The sequence below is a fragment of the Aphelocoma coerulescens genome, chromosome 7, assembly GCF_041296385.1.
Source record: "Aphelocoma coerulescens isolate FSJ_1873_10779 chromosome 7, UR_Acoe_1.0, whole genome shotgun sequence".
Lineage (NCBI taxonomy): Eukaryota > Metazoa > Chordata > Aves > Passeriformes > Corvidae > Aphelocoma > Aphelocoma coerulescens.
The window spans coordinates 4,869,155-4,891,159 of NC_091021.1; the positions used below are offsets into that span (position 1 = coordinate 4,869,155).

A 22,005-nucleotide genomic window follows, 5' to 3' on the forward strand; every position below is an offset into this window, starting at 1 on the left:
TGAAAAAGTACATGAATACCTAAGAGATCTAAGGAACTTCCTTTTTTTCTTCAATAACAATTTACTGTCAGCATACCAGACCTTTAGAAGTGTGTGGTTTTAATATATCCTGTGTTACACTTTCAAGGATTTTGTTTTCTTTGTAAACACTTGAATTGCAGTGCTGCTGAAAGGCTGAGATGTATGATAAAAACGTTTGAAGCCTTTTATTCACTCTCACAGCTTTAGAAGAGGGGTTGCTTATGCTTTCCAAGCTGGCTTAAGAGCATGCAGCAATCCTGACCTGAGTGCCCAGCCTGCCAGGGTAATTGATTCCTTATGCCTATTCCAATTCTTGAGTTAGAGCATGAGGCTTTCCAGGTGAGAATGGTGTGGTTTTAAAGTTAAATTCTGTAACTCCTCGCTATGCACAAAATGGCATCTGTCATGTTTCAAGTTAAGCACAAAGGCCTTCAGCAAGTGTTTGTTGCTGTACTGTTTGTGCACTTACTGACGGGTCATCATATTTCCTCAAAATCAGCACAGTTTATACTGTAGATGTATTTTTTTAAAGCAACTTTAAATTGTGTCTGAAATCCATCGTTTTCTGATACTTCTGAGGGTAAGCAGAGCATAATGTAGATCCACATGTGCCTGACCACATATTGGGAGGAAAAAAACAAAGTAATAAAATGTTCATCTCTTTGGCTGAGATAGTTGGCTTAGCAAGAGAGCACTGAGAAGCATCTGTGTTTGGGAGAAGAAAGCAACAAAAGGAGAGCACAGGGAATTTATTACAAGTAGGGTTCAACATGCTTACTTTGCTTCCTGCAAAGTGGGACCAGGTGTCAGTTTTGTATCTGAAGTTTAAGACTGGGGCAAGAAGGGGAAGATTGCCTCATTTAAGTCACTATTTGAACTGTATTCCAGCCTACTCCTTTTAAATCTTAAACTAATATGCTGGTTATCATTTGGAAAGTTGAAAACTTGACTGAGTAACAATGTGCATGGGCTATTGCCTTCAGACTTGCATTCTGGAGAGCTTTGAGGGATTTAAAGTAGAATGCCAAGTTCTGATACATCAGTTGGTTTAAAATTGTCCATTTCAGTGCAAACCAGTCTTGCTTTGGCTTTTCAGCATAAAAGTACATCATGTGCATGCATATGTGCACTCTACTCATAGTCGTTGAACAGTTTGGGTTGGAAGTGTTGCCTATAATCAAAAGAGAAAAAACCCTTGCAAGAGTGTTAGAATAGTAAAGTGAAAAGCAGACCTTTATTGGAAGCTTACAGGTGTCCCAGTGGTGATGGGCACACTCGCCACTGGATTTCTACAATTTTATAAGGTTAATTAATTAGGATACCTAACAGGTACATCCGGTAGGAGATTTGGTTGCCCCAGTAACCCACCTCTGGGTCAGCCCCTTGGAGTTGATCCAAGGGCTTCTTTGCCCCACTTCTTGTTATGACTTCTCAGATTCTGGTTGGAAAACAAAATGTTGTTCTTGTAGGCCCTCTTCCTGACAATAAGACTAAACAGTACTTTCAGGAATGTATTACAACGTTAGCTTATTTGTTCTAAAATCTAGGGGAAAAGGGTAGGAAAAGTACTGGATCTACAACCATGCATTAGCAATCTACAAAACTACAAATGTATGAAAAATATATAAAAAGCTTAGGTATCAGGAGAGAAGTGACCTTAAGATTCTTGGTTAGTTTGCTGCATTTTCTATATTTCTTTCCTTGCTTTTCACTAAAAATAAGAAAGTAAGGACAGTTCGTGGATTATGGATGGACTTGATCCTATGGGAATAGCACGATCATGATACAGTGTAGTTCTTGGACAGATCTGCTTTGCACAGGCTACTTATTACAAAGTGGGAGTAAACACAGACCGCCATTGATTTCATAGCAGCATTATAGATTGTATTGGTTTTTTCTCCTCCTGTGGTCACAGGTATATTTACTCTGAAATTTAATCTTCCTGCTTGCCAGATGCTATGTTTCGCCCTGTTCTCAGTGTGGGTTGAAGTGAAGTAAAATAAAACTATTAAAGCAGCTAGCAAAACTGTCAAAGGTTAGATCTTTGTGGATCCTTAGCAGTAGGTTCCTGCAGGTATGTCTCTTAGGTTTTATGATATATATATATAATCATGTTCCAAACTTAGAGTAGCCTACATGTTTGATGAATATTAATTTTTTCCTGCTGCTGCCTCTGGTAATTAAGATGGATTGGAATGTACCTACTTGAAAAATAAAACTATTGATAATCACTTTGGAAGACCACCCCCAATCCAAAATATCTTGGTTTCTCCCTCCATCCTTCAGTTCTTTTTTACCTTGATATCATTTAGTATACAAAATATTAATTGAAGTTTTCTTTAAATAGAAGGAAATACTTTCTTCAATGTTAGAAGAACATTAAGAGATCTACATTTTCTTAGCTGTTGATTGTCCTCTATCTAAGAGAGAATCACTTCTCCCTTTCTGAAATAGGATACTTAGCACTCAGACTGCAAAAATATTTTTATAAGAATAAACTACCTATTTTTTGCTTGAAGAGAGTTTAAAAATACAGCTTAGCACAGCTGAAGTTCCTCAGCTCACAGGAAAATTGGATCTGACATTTTAGAGATGTGATTATGCAATCTCTGTATTTAAATTTTAAACTGATACATATTTGGAGAATGATTTCAGGAAAGTTGTTACATTTACTCTAATGTTACAAGTTGCATGTATGAGAGCTGTTAAAAATTAGAAACAGACACATTTTCTTTCCTTTGCCCAAACTGACATGAAAACTACTGCACTTGAGTTTAACTGTTTCAGGCTATGGTGTTGGGACTTGAAGGTATGTCTTTGCTTTTATTTATATTATAGTGGAAGAAAATTTCATGTAAACTGCATCTGACTTCCACTCTTGATTCCATTTTTCAATTTTACCAGCATTAAATTTCAGCATAATTAGTGAAAGCAGCAATCCAAAAGAATTGATTATTTTGTGAATTTACATTTTTATTGCAATATGTATACTTTTCTTCTAAACAGCTGAGTGGCACAGGGACCTATTGTCTGATTTTACTGAGTTACATTCCTTTGCTTTAAGATGTGGTACACATTGCTCAGTACAAAAATCATGTTCTAAGAAGTATCTAATCCTCTGCTTTTTGATTCAGAGCTTTTGTGTATAGTAGTGACTGATGATAATATTGATTGTCATCTCATTAAGAACACATTAAGAACATCTGTATTCCATAGGGTTGGTTGCTTTTCTGCCAAGTTGAAATGTCCTAAATCAGGCATTTATCCAGTTAACATGCTGAAATCTATAGCTGACATGAATCCTTGCTTCTTTATAGAAACTTGTGGTGGAGAATGTTGAAGTTCTAACACAAATGAGGACCAGCTTTGACAAGCCAGACCAGATGGCAGCACTCTTTAAAAGATTATCATGTGGGTAACTAACAAGATCCTACTAAAGACACAGTTATGTTTTATATCTGCCTTTGTAAAGAAAATGAGAAAAATTAATTTCTCTATATTGAGTATCCATAAGCAGCAAAATGTATGTGAGCTCATGTAAACTGATGGATCATTTTAAACTTTTCCGGTCTTCTCATGTACAAAGTGAGATTTCAGTGTTATGTAGTGCACAGGCAGTGTATTAGTGGTGAGTCTTAACCATCATTTCAGGGATGATAATATGTAGCTGTAGCAGCAGTAATCTGGAAGCCTGGTACATAGCTGTAGAATGTGAAACAAAATATAATTACAATAAAGAGACATTTTTGGACTCAGGAAAGCACAGAACCAGCGCTAGCATCCAGTACTGTATACTAGGTTTCATTCCAGGAAGTGGTAACTGTGCTAGTCTTCTACTGAAAATCACATTGTGGATTCAGCTATAAAAACCTGCTTTAGCACTGGTTATTTTGGCTCTTCTAAGGAATGCCATTGTTTCAGTACCTTGCTGTTTTCAATATTTTGTTAAATACTTTGTTTCTCTTATTTGAAGAATTGAGCTTCAACAATCACATTGACAATAAACATCGGCACTTTGTTCATTGTTCTCTTTTCAGCTGTTGACAGTGTTTTGAAGAGAATGACAATTATTGGTGTTATCTTGTCTTTTCGGTCATTGGCACAGGAAGCTCTTAGAGATGTAAGAAAGAACTGAATATGTTCTGAATCATTTTCATTGTATTTAACTTAATGGAATGATAGAATATTTAAAGCGTCACTGTTGAGGAATGCTACCTCTTAAAAGGTTGACAACATGTGGGTAAAATGACAATACTCAGTTGTAACTGAACTTCAGATTGCAACTTGGGGTGAGGGAATCTATTTTTTGAGTACTATTCAGAGAACTGTTATATTAAAACATCAAATTTTGTTTAGATCATGTTTTCTGTGTTTACTCATTTTAAAGGCTTTTATTTCACTTCTTTATTGAAAACACTCACTAGGTTTTAATGTCTTAAATCTACAAAGCAATACAAATGCGTAAAATAAAAACCCATTTAAAAAAAGCCCAGTAAAGTAATGGTAGTGTCTAACTGATGATTAACATGGGAAGTAATTTTTCTCATTTTGTATGTGTTTGTGTCTCTTAGGTCTTATCCTACCACATTCCTTTCCTTGTAAGTTCCATTGAGGACTTCAAAGATCACATTCCAAGAGAGACTGACATGAAGGTAATGTTTGACTGAAGGGGTAATAGTGTCGTTTTGGAGTTTACCAAAAATATGTAAGCAGCAAGGCTTTCATGCTTAGTGTTGAACATCCAGACACAAAAAACGCTTTTTTTTTTTTTTTTTTTTTTTTCCTCCTTAAGAGCTTAGTAATTGTGGATCTGCAGCCTCCTAATGTTCTGGGGAAAAAAAATCTCAACCAACTGCTAGGATAAGCACAAGTCTCTATATGCCTCTGATCACATTTAAGAACTTTCATAGACTTAAGAACAAGATTTATCAAGTGTTAAAACATGACAAGCAGAAGAATGCTGAGCTGCTTCATGCTGTGAGCAGTAGAACTGGTAAAACTAAATATTTCAAAGATTCTCTGTATGTGGTTGGAGCTCTGTGCATGTAATAGCGACAAGTCTGATTTTGACCTTAAATTGAAAATTTTTGTGAACCCACTGTATGAAATGCTTGAGAAAAAAAAGTTAGCAGCTTAAGTAAGGTTCTGAATGAGAGTATGTTTCCATCCAAAAACCCTTGTTGGCACATCACACGGCTTCTGAACACATATGCACAGTAGCTGATGTCTAGCAGGGTTTTAATTTCTTATTGCAACTTGGAGTCTGTGAAGGATTTCAGCTGCTTAATGGTATTGCAGCAGTTTGATTTGTAGAGAATGTGCAGTGTGATATACAATGTACATCTATTAAGAAAATAGAACCCTAAGGTATATTACCGTGTCCCTCAGCCGTAGGGAGGAGGAGAGAAGATCCAGCAGGCAGGAATTGTGCAGCAAGATTGATTTATTTAATTATTTTACAAACTCTTTTATAGACTTTTTTCTTCATAGTCTAATTGGACAAAGGATCAGCCACCCCTTGGGGATGATTGGCTAAAATCCTAAAACATCCATTGTCAAAATATTTTCCTACTGTACAATAAACAAGACTTTTCAAGGCTGCAGGTGTTTGGTGGTTTACATAACTCTGCTACCTCTTCTGTGAGAGCGAAAAGTCTCTCATGGGCTTAGAAAATAGCAAGAAAATCCTTGCTAGCAGCATTTTTGTATCCACATACATCTCTTTAACTTTTCCAGAAACAACTTCTAGAAATCTGCTCTTGAGCTAAGTATGGTTTTTAAGGGCCAGAACATGTTGTTGTTATCCCTGAACTTGAAGTTCACATTTTGCTGTTAGCTCTTGAGGAAAGTAACTAAGTTCTGTGTGTATGAAAACTCAACGAATAAGAAACATCCTCCTCCTTTTAAAAGTCCATCATTGTGGGCTTCATGATTTCAGAAAACACAGTTCAGTAGTTATATTCTGGATCATTTTCAGTTAAAATTATTGAAATTTTACATGTATACTATTTCATTCCAAAATATAATCACATGCTCTTTGAAACTTGCAATGCTGATAAACCAGTCGTGAATGTCTGATGTTGTTCTGCCAATTGATGGGGCAATTTAAAGAACACAGACACCAATGGAAAGAATGGTCTTATTTTACTATGAATATAAAGGCAACACAAAAGTAAAATGATACATTCAATAAAACTATGCACTCTTCTTTAGCAACAAGCAAAAATAAGCAAGGTAATGCACCTAATAATTACAATACGAGAGAAAGGATAGTGATTGAAAAAGATACATCACCAATTGCCTAAATACTTTACCATCATCCAGAGTCCACAGTCGCTGAGGAGCCCTGTTTCGCAGCGAGGACCTGGAGAACCCTTCCCAGCAGTTGGGAAAATCCTACGCGGTGCATCCATCCGTAGGTGAGGTCTCCAAATTCGCCCCAAAAGTTAGTGCAGCTTTTATAGGCCCAAATCAGCAAGTCAAAGTGACTTGATGATATTTTTAGCACAAAAACATCCCAGCCAGCAGGGGCCAGGGTTTGGCCAGAGCCCAAGCCTCGGCTGGGAGGGTTTTCCCCTAAAATACCCTACAAACAAGCCTCTATTCATGTCAGTTGGGAAAGTTTCTTAAAATGATACATTTCTTGCAGATGACTAGACAAGGTTATACAGAGCTAGCATGTGCATCTTTGTCATCTATTTTTAGCTAAATAATACTGATGGTGTTCACACAGTGCCCAGGATTTATCTTGTAAGTCAGCTCTGGCTGAGGCCTCAGCACATCAGATATCCCAGAAAATATTGAAATTCATACCACAACAGAGGAATTCTGTGGAAATGCTATGGAAAATTAACTTCAAATGTACAAGCTCATGATAAAAATTATATCAAAATGATGCAAGTTGCCTTTGTACCTCTCAAGAAAAGCCTTTCTAAAATTCCTAATGTAGTTGTGGAGAAAATGATCAATCACCAGAGCATCGTGTTCAATACATTATTGAACTTGGGGAATCAGCATCCGGAAGAGATGAGATGGGAAGTTCACTGCTTACTTTGCTTGATCTTTTCAAAAAGCATCTTTCACCTACTGGTATCAAGGAATTGCTAAAAAGTAGGATGGGATAAAGGCTGCAACAGTAATCATTGAAGACAGTATTTTACCCTTAACATTTTTAAGCTGATGATAACAGATCATTTGAAACAGTTTAGTGGACCTCCAAAGACATTACTGAATTCATTCGTAGCAGCAGATGCGAGAAAGTGTAGTAACTGCTGCTTCTTTTCTGGAAGTCAGCAGAGTAATTTACAGTCACTGGAATAATTGCATGGAAGAAATGCTATCTACTGCGAAATAAAACCCTGCTGAGGGCTGCTGTCTGGCTCTTGCCACATGGCATTACCTAGTTGCCTTCTGCTTCACATAATATTTGGCTGTTGGCCTTCTCTGTCTCTGCTGTAGTTCTGCTGTGATTCTTAAATATACCTATTTTGTGTATTGGTGTGTGGTTTTTTTAGTTATAAGTGTGTGAGATAAATTCTAACTGCTGTGGGTGTACTCCACCGTGCTGGTGTACCCATGATACCAACCATAGATGTCGTGTCTTATGGTGTGACATGCTGCCATGTAGACTTGTTGGGAGAGTTCACAGCTTGTCTGGATAATGTTGGAGGACTGTGCATGGAGGAGCCAGACCTGGGTAATCTTGTCCATAGAGCCTGTTGAGAGTACTGGAAACTCTTGACATGTACTCCCCCACAATTCTCTGCCAGAGCTTTGTCTTGGAAACATCTTGTTGGAAGGGCCAGAACTGTTCTTCCAGCCTGCTAACAATTAAGCCCTGTGGACAATTAGCAGCTCGTTGTGTGAGCTTTCTCTTGGCCCAGCTGAGCAACTGTAGGTAACAAAGTCTTCTTTTGGGACAATAAGGCAAACTTTTTTTTTTTTTTTGAAAGGCACATCAAGCTCTTTATAAGGTTTAGTACAATGGATTGGAACAGTTGCCCAATTGGGCATATTTTAGGACATCATAACAGTAATTTCTTACGTACTGAATTTACCAAGCAAAGTATAAATAGTCGTAAAGCTGTCGATGAAATGAATACTTGTTATGAAACGTTACTTTTATTTTACTATTCCCAAAACTTATGATTTGGGGTGACTGTCAAAATGGGATTTTGTTCTCCTTTTATTTGGATATTTTTAATATTAAATTCTTGAGCTGTCTATACAGGCTTTTAGAAAAAGGCTTACATTTGTTCCACTGTACATGTACTGACAGGACAAGGGGGAATGGCTTTAAGATGACAGAGAGTAGTTTAAGATTAGATATTAGGAAAAAATTCATGACCGTGAGGGTGGTGAGGCCCTGGCAAAGGCTGCACAGAGAAGCTGTGGCTGCCTCATCCCTCAAGTGTTCAAGGCCAGGTTGGACGGGGCTTGGAGCAACGTGGGATAGTGGAAGGTGTCCCTGCCCATGGCAGGGGGTGGAATGGGATGGGCTTTAAGGTTCCTTCTAATGCAAACCATTCTGGGATTCTATGATTCTTTTGAGCCTGTTGGCTGTAAAGCACGCCCTGTAATTCTTTTCATGTAGGACTGTACAAACAGCATTGTATGCTTTTCATACCAAAGCTTGTCCTCAGGTAGCCGGGCTGGAGCACACAAGGATAGTCTGCACAGTATTCACTACATAGAACTGCTCAACTATACATGAAAATTTATGGGAAAAGTGTAATACTTCTCGAATACTAATGTCAGTAAGACATCACTAGTGTTTCCTGTATTCATTTGTATTTGGTGTAGACCTGCTTTTGCAGAGAGTCGTCTGAACTGTGGTTTCAGAAACTTTGTTGAAATAGTAAATGGAAAGAGAAAACAACAGTGTTGAATGCTTGTTAATGGTAACAAAACAGACATCCTGGGATGGACTGGGAAATGGAATACATTTTAAAATGTTCTTAGTTCCTCCAAGTGCTGTGGCCACTTAAACTGTAATTTTTGGGGCCTGGAGTCAATGAACTCTGAATCTGTGTAACATTTGCATCTTGTAAGATTTCTGCATTACTCTCTTTCACCAGATTGTGACTTTTGGCTTTTGGTTAAAAATGCTGTATTTGTAGATGTTAGCTGATACTTTAGATCTGGTAGAGAAAATACGTTAGTTTCTTTTGAACATTAAAGAAAGATGTAGAAACAGCTAATTGGAAAGTCAGGGTGTTGCTTTGGAGGTAATGTAGGAAAGTATATGAGTTTTGTTTGGCTTGACACAATGAAATTACCATCTGGAGCCCAAAGTACAGACACAGCTGTTCATTGGAGGTTAGAAGCAAACAAAACCTGCAATCTCTGTCTAATATTTGCCAAATCTCTGAAATTCCTTAGTGCCTCAAACTCATTTTAAAAATGACCCCAAAAACTGTGCTTCATCATCTTTACATGGAAGTATTCAGTGTTGTCTTTCTTCTGGTCCTCAGGTGGCAATGAATGTATATGAACTGTCATCAGCTGCTGGACTGCCTTGTGAGATTGATCCTGCCTTGGTTGTAGCACTGTCTTCCCAAAAATCAGGTAAGACATTCTGGTTTCAAAATACAAATGTTAAAAAAAGAATAGAAGTGTTTAAAGTGCTGGGAGGAAACTTGTATATCTTGACTCCTTTGTATTCCTTCAATAAACTTCATAAATGGCACAAGAAGATGAATTACTTGTGCCTGCTGTTTATTGGTGTTAGCTTGAGAATCTTTTCAAATATGTATGAAGGGACATGCTGACTTAGAAAACGATAACAGGTAGATGTTGAAGGAATTTAATGGTGACCACTGCTGTAATTTAAGAACAATGACAATACGACTGTCTTGTGAACAACTTGATCAGTTCTGTTGCACAGATGTGTGATGAATCTGTCACCTAAGTAAGCATTAAGAGCTAAATGCAGCTCATGAATTTCACGATATTTTGTTACCAGTGTGTCCTACAATTGTTAACTTGAAGTTTACAAAGGAAAACATAGCAAAATAAACGTTAGAGAATTAGCATATATCATGCTTCCTCTCCATTGCTTTAAGGCACTGCTGTCTAAGCTTTTCAGTTTTGTTTACTCTGGCATGTTCAAAGACATGAATTAAGACTCCTAAGTGTTTTTTGATGGTCTTGAGCTTTTTTTCCTATCTTCCTTACTGAGCATTTCATTACTTTTTTCCCCTCTGTGCGTCGTGGATAGTTAATGTTAGAATGAGACCATGAATATTTTAAATGCTACCTAAGTTGTTTTTTCTTGCTTCAATAGTAGTTATTTTGAGAGGGGAAAATACAGAGGGGCATTTCAATATTTGAATTTAAGTCCCAAGCACAATTTCTTTATGTACTTAAAAAAAAGCAACACAAAGTGTATTTGTTCTGTCTACGTTATATGTATAATATACAGAAGTATATCTTTGTAAGGTATCTGATATCTAAAATGGCATTTTAAATAGATTATTTTCATTGTGGTACAGCTATGAAGTATTTAAGCTAGGTAAACAAGACAGAATTTCTGTATATTCTCATAATGGTTTATGATCTTGTATTTTGATTGTTACCTTTGGAGTTTGAAATATTTTGCTTTTATTTGGTTTTCATAGAGAGAAATTCTGTATGTCACCAACTGTTGCCTTTTTTTTAAACTAATCTTAGGCTAATGTGTGATGATGCTGCTATTTTTGTAAGCACAAGGTTTTAGTGTGAATTGACATGAGTACACCATCACCTTCTGCTCACTTGCCAAAGGGAGAGTGCAAGAGAAGCTCTTCTTACCTTAGAGCAATAACTGGATTTATATACCAGCATGAAAGGTTTACTAGTCTGCTCATCGTATTAAAGACTTAGTAACTAAATCATTAGAAGTAATAGCATGGCAGCAGCTCCTTTTTATTCTCCTAGATAACAGACTGGACATTTTGCAGCCCTACTCTGTGTCTTTCAGCAAGACTGAAATTAATATTCCTCCTTTCACAATAAAGACACTGACTTTGTTGGATTTTGCTTCATATTTCAATTTGGTCAAACATTTTACATTCTAATCTACCTGCAACTAAAAGGAAATATTTCAAGATTACTTCTTTAATTAAAGAACTTTATTACTTTTGTTTTTAGAAAACATTAGTCCAGAAGAAGAATATAAAATTGCTTGCCTTCTAATGGTCTTCGTGGCTGTCTCCTTGCCAACTTTGGCTAGTAATGTGATGTCTCAGTATAGCCCCGCCATCGAAGGTAATGTAGTCAGCTCAGTATTTGCTGGGAATGCTGTCTTCATAATAGTTCTTGTAGTGTCTTGAATACATTCGCCTTTAATATTTAATTACATTTTATAGTGAGCAAATTTAAAAATTAGCCTTAATTCAGGCAAGTTCTTCTGAAATTACTGTAAAAAGCATTTACTTAACTCTTATCTGGGAGAACTTTCTATGAAAAATTAATTTGGTACTTGCAATTTTCAGAAAAGTTCAGACACTGCAGGGGGCAGTCTTGTCCTAACATGTAAGTGCTGGAGCACACTCTACATTAATTAGTGTGACATTTATTATCTAATATAATATATTCTCATAAGTATTAATGTTTTAGTAATGTTTACATTGGCCTTGGGCCAGTCATACAAGGTGTCTTTATTTAATATGTTGTTCATATTGGCAAGCATAGAGTTTTGAAAACAGAATCTGGAAGGTGTAAGTGGTGAACAGAATTCTTTCCTACACAATAGTTCAACTTCCTTATTTTAAAAAAATAATCTTTGCCTCAATAAAATTATTTGCGTGTAATCCACAGAAGTTTTCTTTCTCTTTTTAAGTTGCAAAAAGACAGTGCTGTTCCAATACATGCAAAAGTCACCTTTTGGCTGTTCAAGCTATTTCCTTTATAATGTATAACATGACTCACATGAAAGACCATGTTTATACTGCTTCCATTCAGTGGGATGCATGTTTTCTCTAACTAGTTTTTAAAGTTGCATTATTTTTAATCTGCTCAAAATTGTAACACACAAAGTAAGTGTAAACTGGCTTTTGAAAATTTTAAGTACCAGGAAAATACTAAAAATTTTGAAAGCTATATGTATCACTTAATGTAGTATGCAAATCACGTTTTTTAGAGACCCAGGACTGTTGTTTTACATGGGATTAATCAGTCTTTTCTTCAGTTTTGAATGATTAGGGATCTGTTTACTCTAGTTTCATTTTAAAACAGATAGTGTAGACTTCTCCAGTTGTGAAAAATGTTATATAAATCTGATGTATGAGTAGAATTTGAATATTGATTTGAAAAGTTAAGAATTTTCAAGGTAAAAGCTTTTTCTCATGAATGGGGATAACAATCGGTAACTTGCAGAGTTGTTTCCTGTTATTGTGCTCTCATAGTATTTCTATTGCTCTTTGCAAGCTTTTTCCAAGTCATGATGCTTGAATAAAAATCTCGGAATATCGGCAAGAGCAGGGAATATCTAATGTGATTGGTGAGGGGCACGGGTAGAAACTTCCTTGTTTGAAGACAATCAGGTTGACTGTCTTTACTCAGTCCAAATGAACTTGTTTATGTGTATGTAAGATCACATCTCTTAAAAATTACCTAGTTACAGTTTTGTAAAAGAAATCCTCTGGAAGCACTTCCTGCTGCCATTTTCTCCTTCAAGGGATCGTACCATCTGTAGAGTCTCAAAATCTGTATGGCTTGCCAGGGGGGCAGTACTGAAAGTTTTACTGGTGATTATATTTTCACATTTACCCCTCTTCAGATTAATTGCTAAGAATATGTCAGGCTAGCTAGAGGTTCTCCAGCAGGTTAGAGTTCAGGTGGGTTTGCCTTCCTCAAACTTCGTTCTCTTCCTGAGACCCTCTTAGTCATTGTTTTTAGCAGGCTGAAACAACAGATAATTATCTTCTGCCTGTTTTATATCATGTAGCTTAAATGTTCCAGTGTATGTCGTTTCATTTACATTAAATAATTCTTCAGATGAAGTCAGGCAAAGCCTTGTTTCAAAGTGAGTTCTTAAAGTACAGTTAATAGATGACATGAAGCTGTGACTGGAGAGAAGTTGCATCTTGAGCTCAAATAAGCCCATATTGGGAATTGCTACTGGTTCTGTGAGACATGGCCTATGTATTACATAATTCTTTGCTGAGTGGGCTCTTTTATTTAGAGAAAATCTAGCAAAAGGTATACATAAAGTATGTTTGCTCTACAAAAATAACTGAACAAACAGAATGACCTTGTCATTCCTGTCTTCTTTTCATAGTACTACTTTTTCTTGTGTTCTGCCCTTATTGTAGAACATCTGGCTTGAAACACTTAATATAAATGGTATTTCCAGAATGTGAACTTAATAAATTCTGCTTTATGAAGTAAATTCCCTGGACAAATCCTGAATTAATCCATCAACAAGTCACAGATTTGAAGGAGTTTCAGCTTTCTAGTCTGGCAAGACGTATCTCCCAAATACAGACAGTGCTTGGACGCTGTAGCAATGTCTGCATTCCCTCTGCCTACTCCAAGATCAAGTCTGTTTCTTACGCTAGTTCCAGATAATGGCTCAAAGTCTAACAGACCTTTACTTTTGTTTCCAGTACAGAATCTGAACTGCTAGTCAAATACCAGGCTAGAGGTCTAACTTGTCAACTAGAGGCTAGAATAGAACCTGCAAGTCTGCAAGAGCCATAGTTCTTTTCTAAATACTTGAAACCTGTTGGAAGACAGCAGTTCCTCTGCTGAATTCCCTTGTTGATGCTTTTTCTACAGCCTGAGACATAAAAATGAAGTCACTTGAATAAAACGAGCCTCTTCAGAGACAAATTCAAATTTGAATCAGAATTAAGCAGAACAGATTTTATTGACTGATATTCATGTAAAAATAGGAGACAAAGTTGGAGTATCAATCTGGGGGCCCTGCTGATGGAGATCCACAGGGATCTTCACTAGGACCTACTAGTCAGCATATTCACAGACCACCTGGATGGGGGGCCTGAAGAGTGAGGTGAGAAAATTTATATATCATGTGAAGTTGTTGAGGGTATTAGAGGAGTGAAGAGCTGCAGAGAGGTATGATACTGAGTAAACTGGGAAAAAAATGACAGCTAAAATTAATTTAAGTAACAACAGGGATATGCATGGAGAAAAAATGGATTTTTCTCATGTGGAGTGATGGGGTCCAGCTGACCTCACTATTCAAGCATGAACTTGGAGTTATGATAAATGGCCGAATGAAAAGATGAGCTCAGTGCTCAACAATGGTCAAAAAACAAGTTAAGAATCAGCGTGTTTGCATACTTGAGTACTTGTTAACTTCTTCAAAGACCTTTTAATGTGCTCACACTTGCCCAAGATACTTGCCCAAATGTATATTAATTTTGTTGTAAAGTGGTATATTTGACTTAGTTTGCCTGGAAGAAATATCAGGGTTACTGAGGAGCAGTTCTCTCTTTGAAAACTGGTGTCATTTAACCACCTTCTAGGGCTCTGAAGCCTGGGTGAATTTTAGGCAAGATGTTACGTATGAAAATCAGAAATGGAACACCTTTGTTCTTGAGCAGCTGTAGATCTCTTTGAGGATTACTGTCTGAGCATGAGATGTTCATTTAGACAGAGGGAAAGAAATGGTCAATCGACTTGTGAAAATCCAGTCTTTTTGGCCTAGTCAAGTGTTAACACTCTGAAGTTTTGTAGACTATATATATCCCATTATCCAATATATCCATTATTTCTAAAAGTATCTTTCTCAGGTTGTTGTGATCATTAGGATTTGGAAGGGACATCTGTACTTCTGGTGGCTTTCCTGATAGCAAGTTCAGTGTGGAAGAGTACCTTACTCCCATTGTGTAAACCTTACTCCCATTGTGTAAGATGCTAAAAGTTTTTCTTTCATTGTCACAAGTGTCTTTAATCTTTAGTGACATTTTCCAAAGAATACTGTCTTTTCCAGCATGGTGCTGAGGTGATTTGAGTATGTTTTTGTTTAGGGCATTGCAACAACATTCATTGCTTGGCAAAAGCTATCAATCAGATTGCTGCGGCTTTATTTACCATCCACAAGGGAAGCATTGAAGACCGTCTTAAAGAATTTTTGGCTGTATGTATAACTTTATTGCTATTTTTTAAGATGTACTGTTGATTCGGGATGCAATGCAATTGATTTCATAGAAATCTGCTTTTGATGCACAAGAGAGAAGCCTATTTTCTATATGCTTCTATATACAAGTCCACACATAGATTAAACTTTGCAGTAGTTCTTTATAGACACTTTTGTGGGAGGTTGGAAAGTTAGAGGAGTAAATCGGTGCAAGTGTCACAATTTTTTTCAGTATAATCTCTAGTATTTTAGCACATACCATTTCTCATGTTGTGTGGCCCGTGACTGGAATAAAAAAAATTGCAGTGCATATAAAATCAAAATTCTGTCTAGCTGACTTTTTCCCATGATGTGGTGGATACTTTAGCTAGTTACTTTCTTTGAAAAAGTAAAATAAACTTCAGAATGGCTTTTGTGTTGTACCTTTTGACATGCCTGCCCTTCTTAAACAGCCAGGTAGCAGCATGTCACAGGGCTAGTTGGGAAGATGAAATTTTTTATGCCTCAGAGGAGATTGATGATGAAAGCTACTTGTAATCTTTAGTGATGCTTAGAAAAAAAATCAGAAGTCTTTAGGTCATGATGATGTGTTTTAAGTACATTTTGGTGTGCTGCTTGTGTAGAAATAAAATTTTTTAAATGGCTCTTAATTAGCCAGTACTTGAAGGAAACTAAAGGCTAAAACAGCAGCATCACTTTAATTTTTAAAAATTACTATTGATTTTGAGTGAATTTTGATTTTTAATGTTTGGCATTAAAATGTGTGGAGAAAAAGCCCCTCCCTCTTTATTTTAGGTAACTTTGTGTGACTAGAAGTTCACATAAACAATTTTTCTTTTTTTTTTTTTCCTTAAAAGAATCTTTCACTTGTGGAAATTCATTTTGTAAAACAGAAAGAACCCTATGGCCATTTACCTTGTCTAATGCAACTGTTGGCTGTAAAACATGAAAGAGAAATGGTTGTATCAAGTTGCATACATTTGACAAGTGAAGGAAACCAGTATAGTTTCATATGATAAAAACACTTTTGGTATGAGGTTTGCATTCTTTCAGTGTTTACAGACTGCTTTCCGACCACTGCTTTTACTGCACAGACTATGACTTGATGGTTCAGATATTTTGTTAATCTTTCTATTTTAACACTTACTGTTAGTCTGAAAGAAAAACATTTCTCTTGAGAAAAAAACTGCTGCTGAAGATGATCTGCTTTCCTGTCCAAGCTAATTAAATATGAAAAGAACTTTTTCTTTAATGCTGATGAGTGTGTACTATGTATCTTTTGAAGTATGCATATTGATTTTATATTAAAAATTGATTCATGACAGTTTTTTCAAGAGGAGTGTTGAGTTAGACTTTTGAAGTTAGTATTTTAATTTAAAATCCTTTTTCTGGTAAACGTGGTTTAGGCATGTTGCCATTGCTTGATGTGAGGGCCTAAATGATGATTGTACATCTGAAAGTTGGAAGGGTTTTTTTTCAAATTTCTGTTAGGCATGAAAACACGGTGTATCAAGTCATCTACAAATTAAGTATTTTACTGTATTCTGTGATCCTGAGCTTGTAAATACCTAAGTGCATCTTAGAAGTTTCTAGGGTTGCTTATGGTGATGCCTTTTTCAACCTAGAAATGAAACAACACACTCAAGATAATATTAGTATGGGAGGTAATACAAAAGTGGATCTTTATTGGAGCCCCAGGGGCAGTTATGGAAGAATGTCCACAAAAGCCCACCCACATGGGGTGAATACAGTTTTTATAAGTTTAGCAAATTAGCATGATTGACAAAAAGCACCAATTAAGAGGACAAGTGATGATGCAATTCCCTTCCCCCCCCCGGTCAGGCCCCTTCTCCAGAGCCCCCCCCTTGGTACTAGCTGTACTTTGTTTATAAAAATGTATCTCGAAGAGTTGTTCTCAACCTTGGTAGCCAGGAAGAACCACGATAGCACAGGGGCCTTGTACTCCCTGGGGCTTGGAGCTCTGGAATATGTGTTGGCTTTCTGCCTAGGGAAAAGGCATGGAAAAGTACTGGGAAAACTAGGCACTAATACAAGGGGCTACAGAGCTCCAAGTGTATGTATAAAAATACAGAGAATACATAAAAGAAAACCAGACAAAAATCAATAGGCATAATTTCCTCCCTTTTTAGAGACTAACAAGACTTTACCTTTTCTAGTCTCTACTCCATATGTAATCACACCACCGGTTTACACAACCGTCTATGATACAGATGCCAACTATAACTACAGCTACTATGAATATTTTTTATCCAGGCACAGTTTGGTAACCATGAGTGTGTACGGAAGGTATATTGATAAAATATTTTTAATTTGCAGTTAGGATGACATTTCTTCAATTAAAAACATAGCTTAGGAAGTAAAACTTCTTCTGTTACAAAATGGGTAAAATTTGAAATGATAAAAATTTCAATCTCTTTAAACCTTACAAAAATGCAGTAAGTTGAAATGTATATTGGGAAGGACAGAGAAGTGAGATCTTGATCCCCTGGGAGTTCTGTCACTGATTTCAGGAGACTTTATAAATTGTCAACCAATGATTACAACAAAAAGTTCTCTGCAATAAATTAATTCACTTTTTATATTAAAATAGCATATGTCATTTATTAAACACTACTAGGAATAAGCCAACATGGCACATTGAGACTAAAGCCCAGTGGTTCATGTGCTCAGGATTACTTGCTTTCCTTTGTCGTTATTAGTACAATACAGAGTCCATTGGCTTTGTGTAACAAAATAGCAGCAGCTCATCAATGCTTTATTTATTCCTTTGAAATGCTCATTTTATGTAGCTTGCATCGTCTAGTCTACTGAAGATTGGCCAGGAGACAGACAAAACTACTACAAGAAACCGAGAATCTGTTTACCTACTACTAGACATGGTGAGCATCTGTGTGTTTTATTTGTTCTACTGACTTAAGGAATAGGCTCCACACTGCATCATTCAGCCAAGGATTTTTGGGTCTCACCTTGAGTGTTGTAGCTCACAAACCAGTGGAAATAATTTTTTATTTTGTTCTTCCTGGCATTCTAATGTCAGTATTTTTTTTTCATTCCCCCAACATGCACACCTTTTTGCCATCATCTTTTATTGCTTAGAACATTGTATCACGCTTTCAGATAATTTTCATTGTTCGCTTAGTACATACAATATTGAAATGAAATGTCACATTTAAGAAGCAGTGTTCAGAGTGTGTAGGAGAAAATCCTCTCTGCTCAGAGGATTTCCTCTCAGTATTCAGTATCTTTTGGAAGATGACTATTTATATAGGAAAGCGAAATACTTGCTTTGAGAAGCGGTGTGTTTAAATGTAGGGGAGAAACATTACTATAAACTTGGTGCAATTTATTTTTGCTGTGAAATATGTGAGTGGTGGTGTGATGCAGGCCGGAAGGATCTACTTGAAATAGATTATCAGTAGCATGCAGTAGAAGATGCTCTGCAAAACCTTGTGTTTCTGGTATTTTTCAGATTGTGCAGGAGTCTCCATTCCTGACAATGGATCTCTTGGAGTCTTGTTTTCCTTACGTCTTGCTGAGAAATGCATACCATGCTGTCTACAAACAAAGTGTTACATCTTCTGCCTAAGTATCTGCTTACTGGAGATAAGACATAGCACGCATCTGTGTGGCCTCAGTTTAATCCGTAAACTGTGGAGCTATTTTACTTTATGGCCTGACAAACAGTTTTGTGAATTATAAACTTTTTCCATAAAGTTGTATTCCTAAACAGTGGTTTCTTAATATGGTTGTACTACAATATAAGCTTGGTTGATTTTAGGTTGCACATTCATCATTCATTGAAAAATTTTTTTCTCATTCCTTTCTTTTTTTAACTTCAGAGCATCAGTTATGTTTTAAAAATACTACTTCTGCTACATGTTTTTTGATATTGATCATGCAAAACAAAAATTGCTTGTTTATTTCCCAGAAGAAAAATGTATGTAGTGATTATTTTAGATAGAGTAGTTTTCATCTGTGTGTAAATTATTTCATATAGGGAGAGTTATAAACTTGTACCTATTGTTCTTATTGAAAACAAATATTGGATGTGCATTTCTGTGAAGTAATTACAGCATTTCTAGTTTTATTTTGAAGCATTCACTGATCTACATACTATGACACTAACATTAAAAATGTTATAGGACTGCTTATCCTACAGACAGCAATCCTCTCCCAATACTCTTAAACAACTGCAAGTGGTGGTGTTTGTATAAAGCATAGTGGAAATTTTTTAAACTAACTTCTGTGGTGCCCTGTTGGCATTAACACTACCATTGTACCCTGCTGTATAATAAACATTCTTACACATTTATCACATGTTGATAAAATGTTAGCCCTTAACCACTTTTTATATGTTTTAAATTTTTGAAATTCAAGTGTACCTTCCATAACATACAATAAACACTAGACTGTATTATCTGTAGGTGAATTATTTTTAATATAAATGTTATCCTAGTATTTTAAGGTTTAACTGTGCTGTTGTGCATTGATTTAAATCTCACAGTTCATTAAATATCAATCCTTTGAGCTTTTATGTGAAGACTTCTTTTAATCCTTCAACTTTTGGCTTTTGCAATAGTGAATCTTGTAAAAAGTTGGAAGAAGGAATTAAAAGCAATGTTAAAAGTGTCAGTTTAGTGCCATTATCCTTTAAATCTTATTTTTACATAATAAAGCAAGAAAAGCATTTATATAGCATGTAGTGATGCCAGTTGTACCCATAGAAATAAGTGTATTGTTAAAGTATGAAACTTGACATAATCCTAGAACAGGCAAATGTTGCTAAAACCATAACATCAGGCATGACGGAGAAAGATGTATAATAGTCCCTTTTTTATCAGTCATGCAAATTGGCCTTGCAGGACAGCATGGGCTCATTTAACCTGAAAGCTGACCAGATGGTTGTGCCCTGTAATCCCCGATGTATAAAAGCTGTGTGTTCCTCAACAGGCTCTGGACATTGTATAGAGCCCCTGTTCTTGGTGCAACTTCTGTGCATGCTGGTAACTTTTTCTATTATGAAAGAGCTGTTGTGTGCTCAGTTACAATAGCTTCCTCTGTCCAGAGGAAAAAAGTATTGGAATAAAATTGTCCTAAGGAAGTAAGACAGTACATCTATATTTTTCCTAATTGTGCAATTTATGTTATAACTGTGGAAGTGTTTTTAAATTGATGTTAGTACCATACTGAAGAAGTTTGTTCATAAAGTAATTAGGCTGAATGCAAGACTTAAGAGTTCTACTCTGTAATACTTATTATCTAATACATTCAAATGTTCTGATTTCAGTTAAGATTTTGATTATGATGTAGCCTTTTGTGGGAAAACAATGCCTATTTTCAGGATGGATTCTTGAAAAACTCCAGTTTAAGAAATAACCTATTTTGTGTCTTTAATCTTTTTAAATACAAAACAATTGTATGTATCCATTTGTCTCAGGTCCTAGATTTCCACTGTCTGTGGTGTTAGTGAACCAAACCTACAAAATAGGTAATCACTGACAAATAGGTAATGAGTGCAGTATCTCTGCAAGAAGCTGGTTCTGACACAGTTGGATTAGATTTAGACATGAACCTTTTAGACTTGGTAGTTTCTGTGGGAGCCCTTACATGTGGTGTCTGGCACACAAATCCCTGAGGTGATACCTTCTTAACTACACTACTGCTTTTTTACTACTTCCTGCAAGAACTTGGGCAAGCTCAGAACAATCCACAGAAGGGGAAAGTTGGGGAAGAATCATGTGGACTCATCATCCATGTGTTGATTGGGTTTGGGCAAGGCTGGAAGGGTTTCTTTGCTTTGTCTTGCTGCATTTCTGTTGTTCCTGGTTTCAGCTGAGCTACCACAGAACTATTTAGGGTTCAGCCTGCTCATGGAAGGCAGAGCACATCAGGCCTAGTCCTCGAGGCAACCTGTGTCCATGCACTACACAAACTATCAAAAGCCAGGTGAACCAAGTTTGTTGGGAAGGAACACAGGGAAGGAATTTTTCCTCTGGAGCCTGCAACACTTTGTCACAACTTAGTAAGTTCAGCTCTGGCTACTGTATATCAAGACATCTCAGGTGGCCTTTTGTGCATTTCCAGATGTGTTTGTAATTCCTGGAGCACGAAGCACAGATGGCTGGGCTGAGCTGGCCCCATAGGGAGCCAGTTTGGATCAAATGTCTAATTCACAGGGGAGGGTTTTGCCTCATGTGAGAAACAGTGCAGAAGAAGAATGTCCCGTTGCTGCCCAGAGAACTATTTTTATAGTTTAAAAGATCTGTGTGCCAGGACAAAAGATACCATTGAAAGCAAGGGCTACTCCTAAACCTTTTTTTGCTGTAGCAATTTGTTTTCTCTATAGGAAAAGGAATTGGTAACACTTGGACTGTGCCACTTTTGTTGCACTGGAGAAAGGCATTCTCCCCAGCACATGTTGGAACAAGGCCAGTGATTTGAGGAAAGATACGAGTCTTCTTCAGCAGGTCGTCATGGGCTTTCACTGACTTCAGAGCTTATTCATTCCAGATTCAAGAATTTCGGACCATAAGTAAACATGCTTGGCCTCTAAACTGTATTTTTCCCAAAAGCTTCCCTTGTCCTGGGATTCAGCATTGTGACTCATACTAAAAAGTGAACCCTCAGTTACGTACTAGTAACTTATAAATTCTTAAAGTTCAGGTATGTCTAACTAATGCTGTAATTTTTTTTTTTTTGTGAATGGCTCCTTCAAGCTGAATGAAACTCACAGCTAGGGGTTTATGTGTAGCAAGTCATCCTGTTCAATCAGTGAAAGAGATTTTTTAGACATAGACTTCAAATTGGTCTCACATCCAGATTCAAGTATCCTTTAAAACCATAGTGCATTTTGGATTCAGCAGAAGTAATTTATT

At 36.6% G+C, this 22,005-nt stretch overlaps 1 protein-coding gene across 2 annotated transcripts in view; it reads left to right on the forward strand.

The window, feature by feature from the left end:
• Positions 1 to 19,821, forward strand: part of NCKAP1 (NCK associated protein 1) — a 67,414-nt gene extending 47,593 nt beyond the window's left edge. For both annotated transcript variants that reach the window (XM_069021808.1, XM_069021809.1), the window contains exons 24-31: positions 3,339 to 3,432; positions 4,059 to 4,141; positions 4,593 to 4,673; positions 9,495 to 9,588; positions 11,152 to 11,268; positions 15,000 to 15,109; positions 17,920 to 18,009; positions 18,600 to 19,821. In XM_069021808.1, the coding sequence (XP_068877909.1) occupies positions 3,339 to 3,432; positions 4,059 to 4,141; positions 4,593 to 4,673; positions 9,495 to 9,588; positions 11,152 to 11,268; positions 15,000 to 15,109; positions 17,920 to 18,009; positions 18,600 to 18,716 (786 nt within the window). In that variant the 3' untranslated portion in view covers positions 18,717 to 19,821. The remainder of the gene's footprint in view (positions 1 to 3,338; positions 3,433 to 4,058; positions 4,142 to 4,592; positions 4,674 to 9,494; positions 9,589 to 11,151; positions 11,269 to 14,999; positions 15,110 to 17,919; positions 18,010 to 18,599) is intronic.
• Positions 19,822 to 22,005: the final 2,184 nt, after the last annotated feature.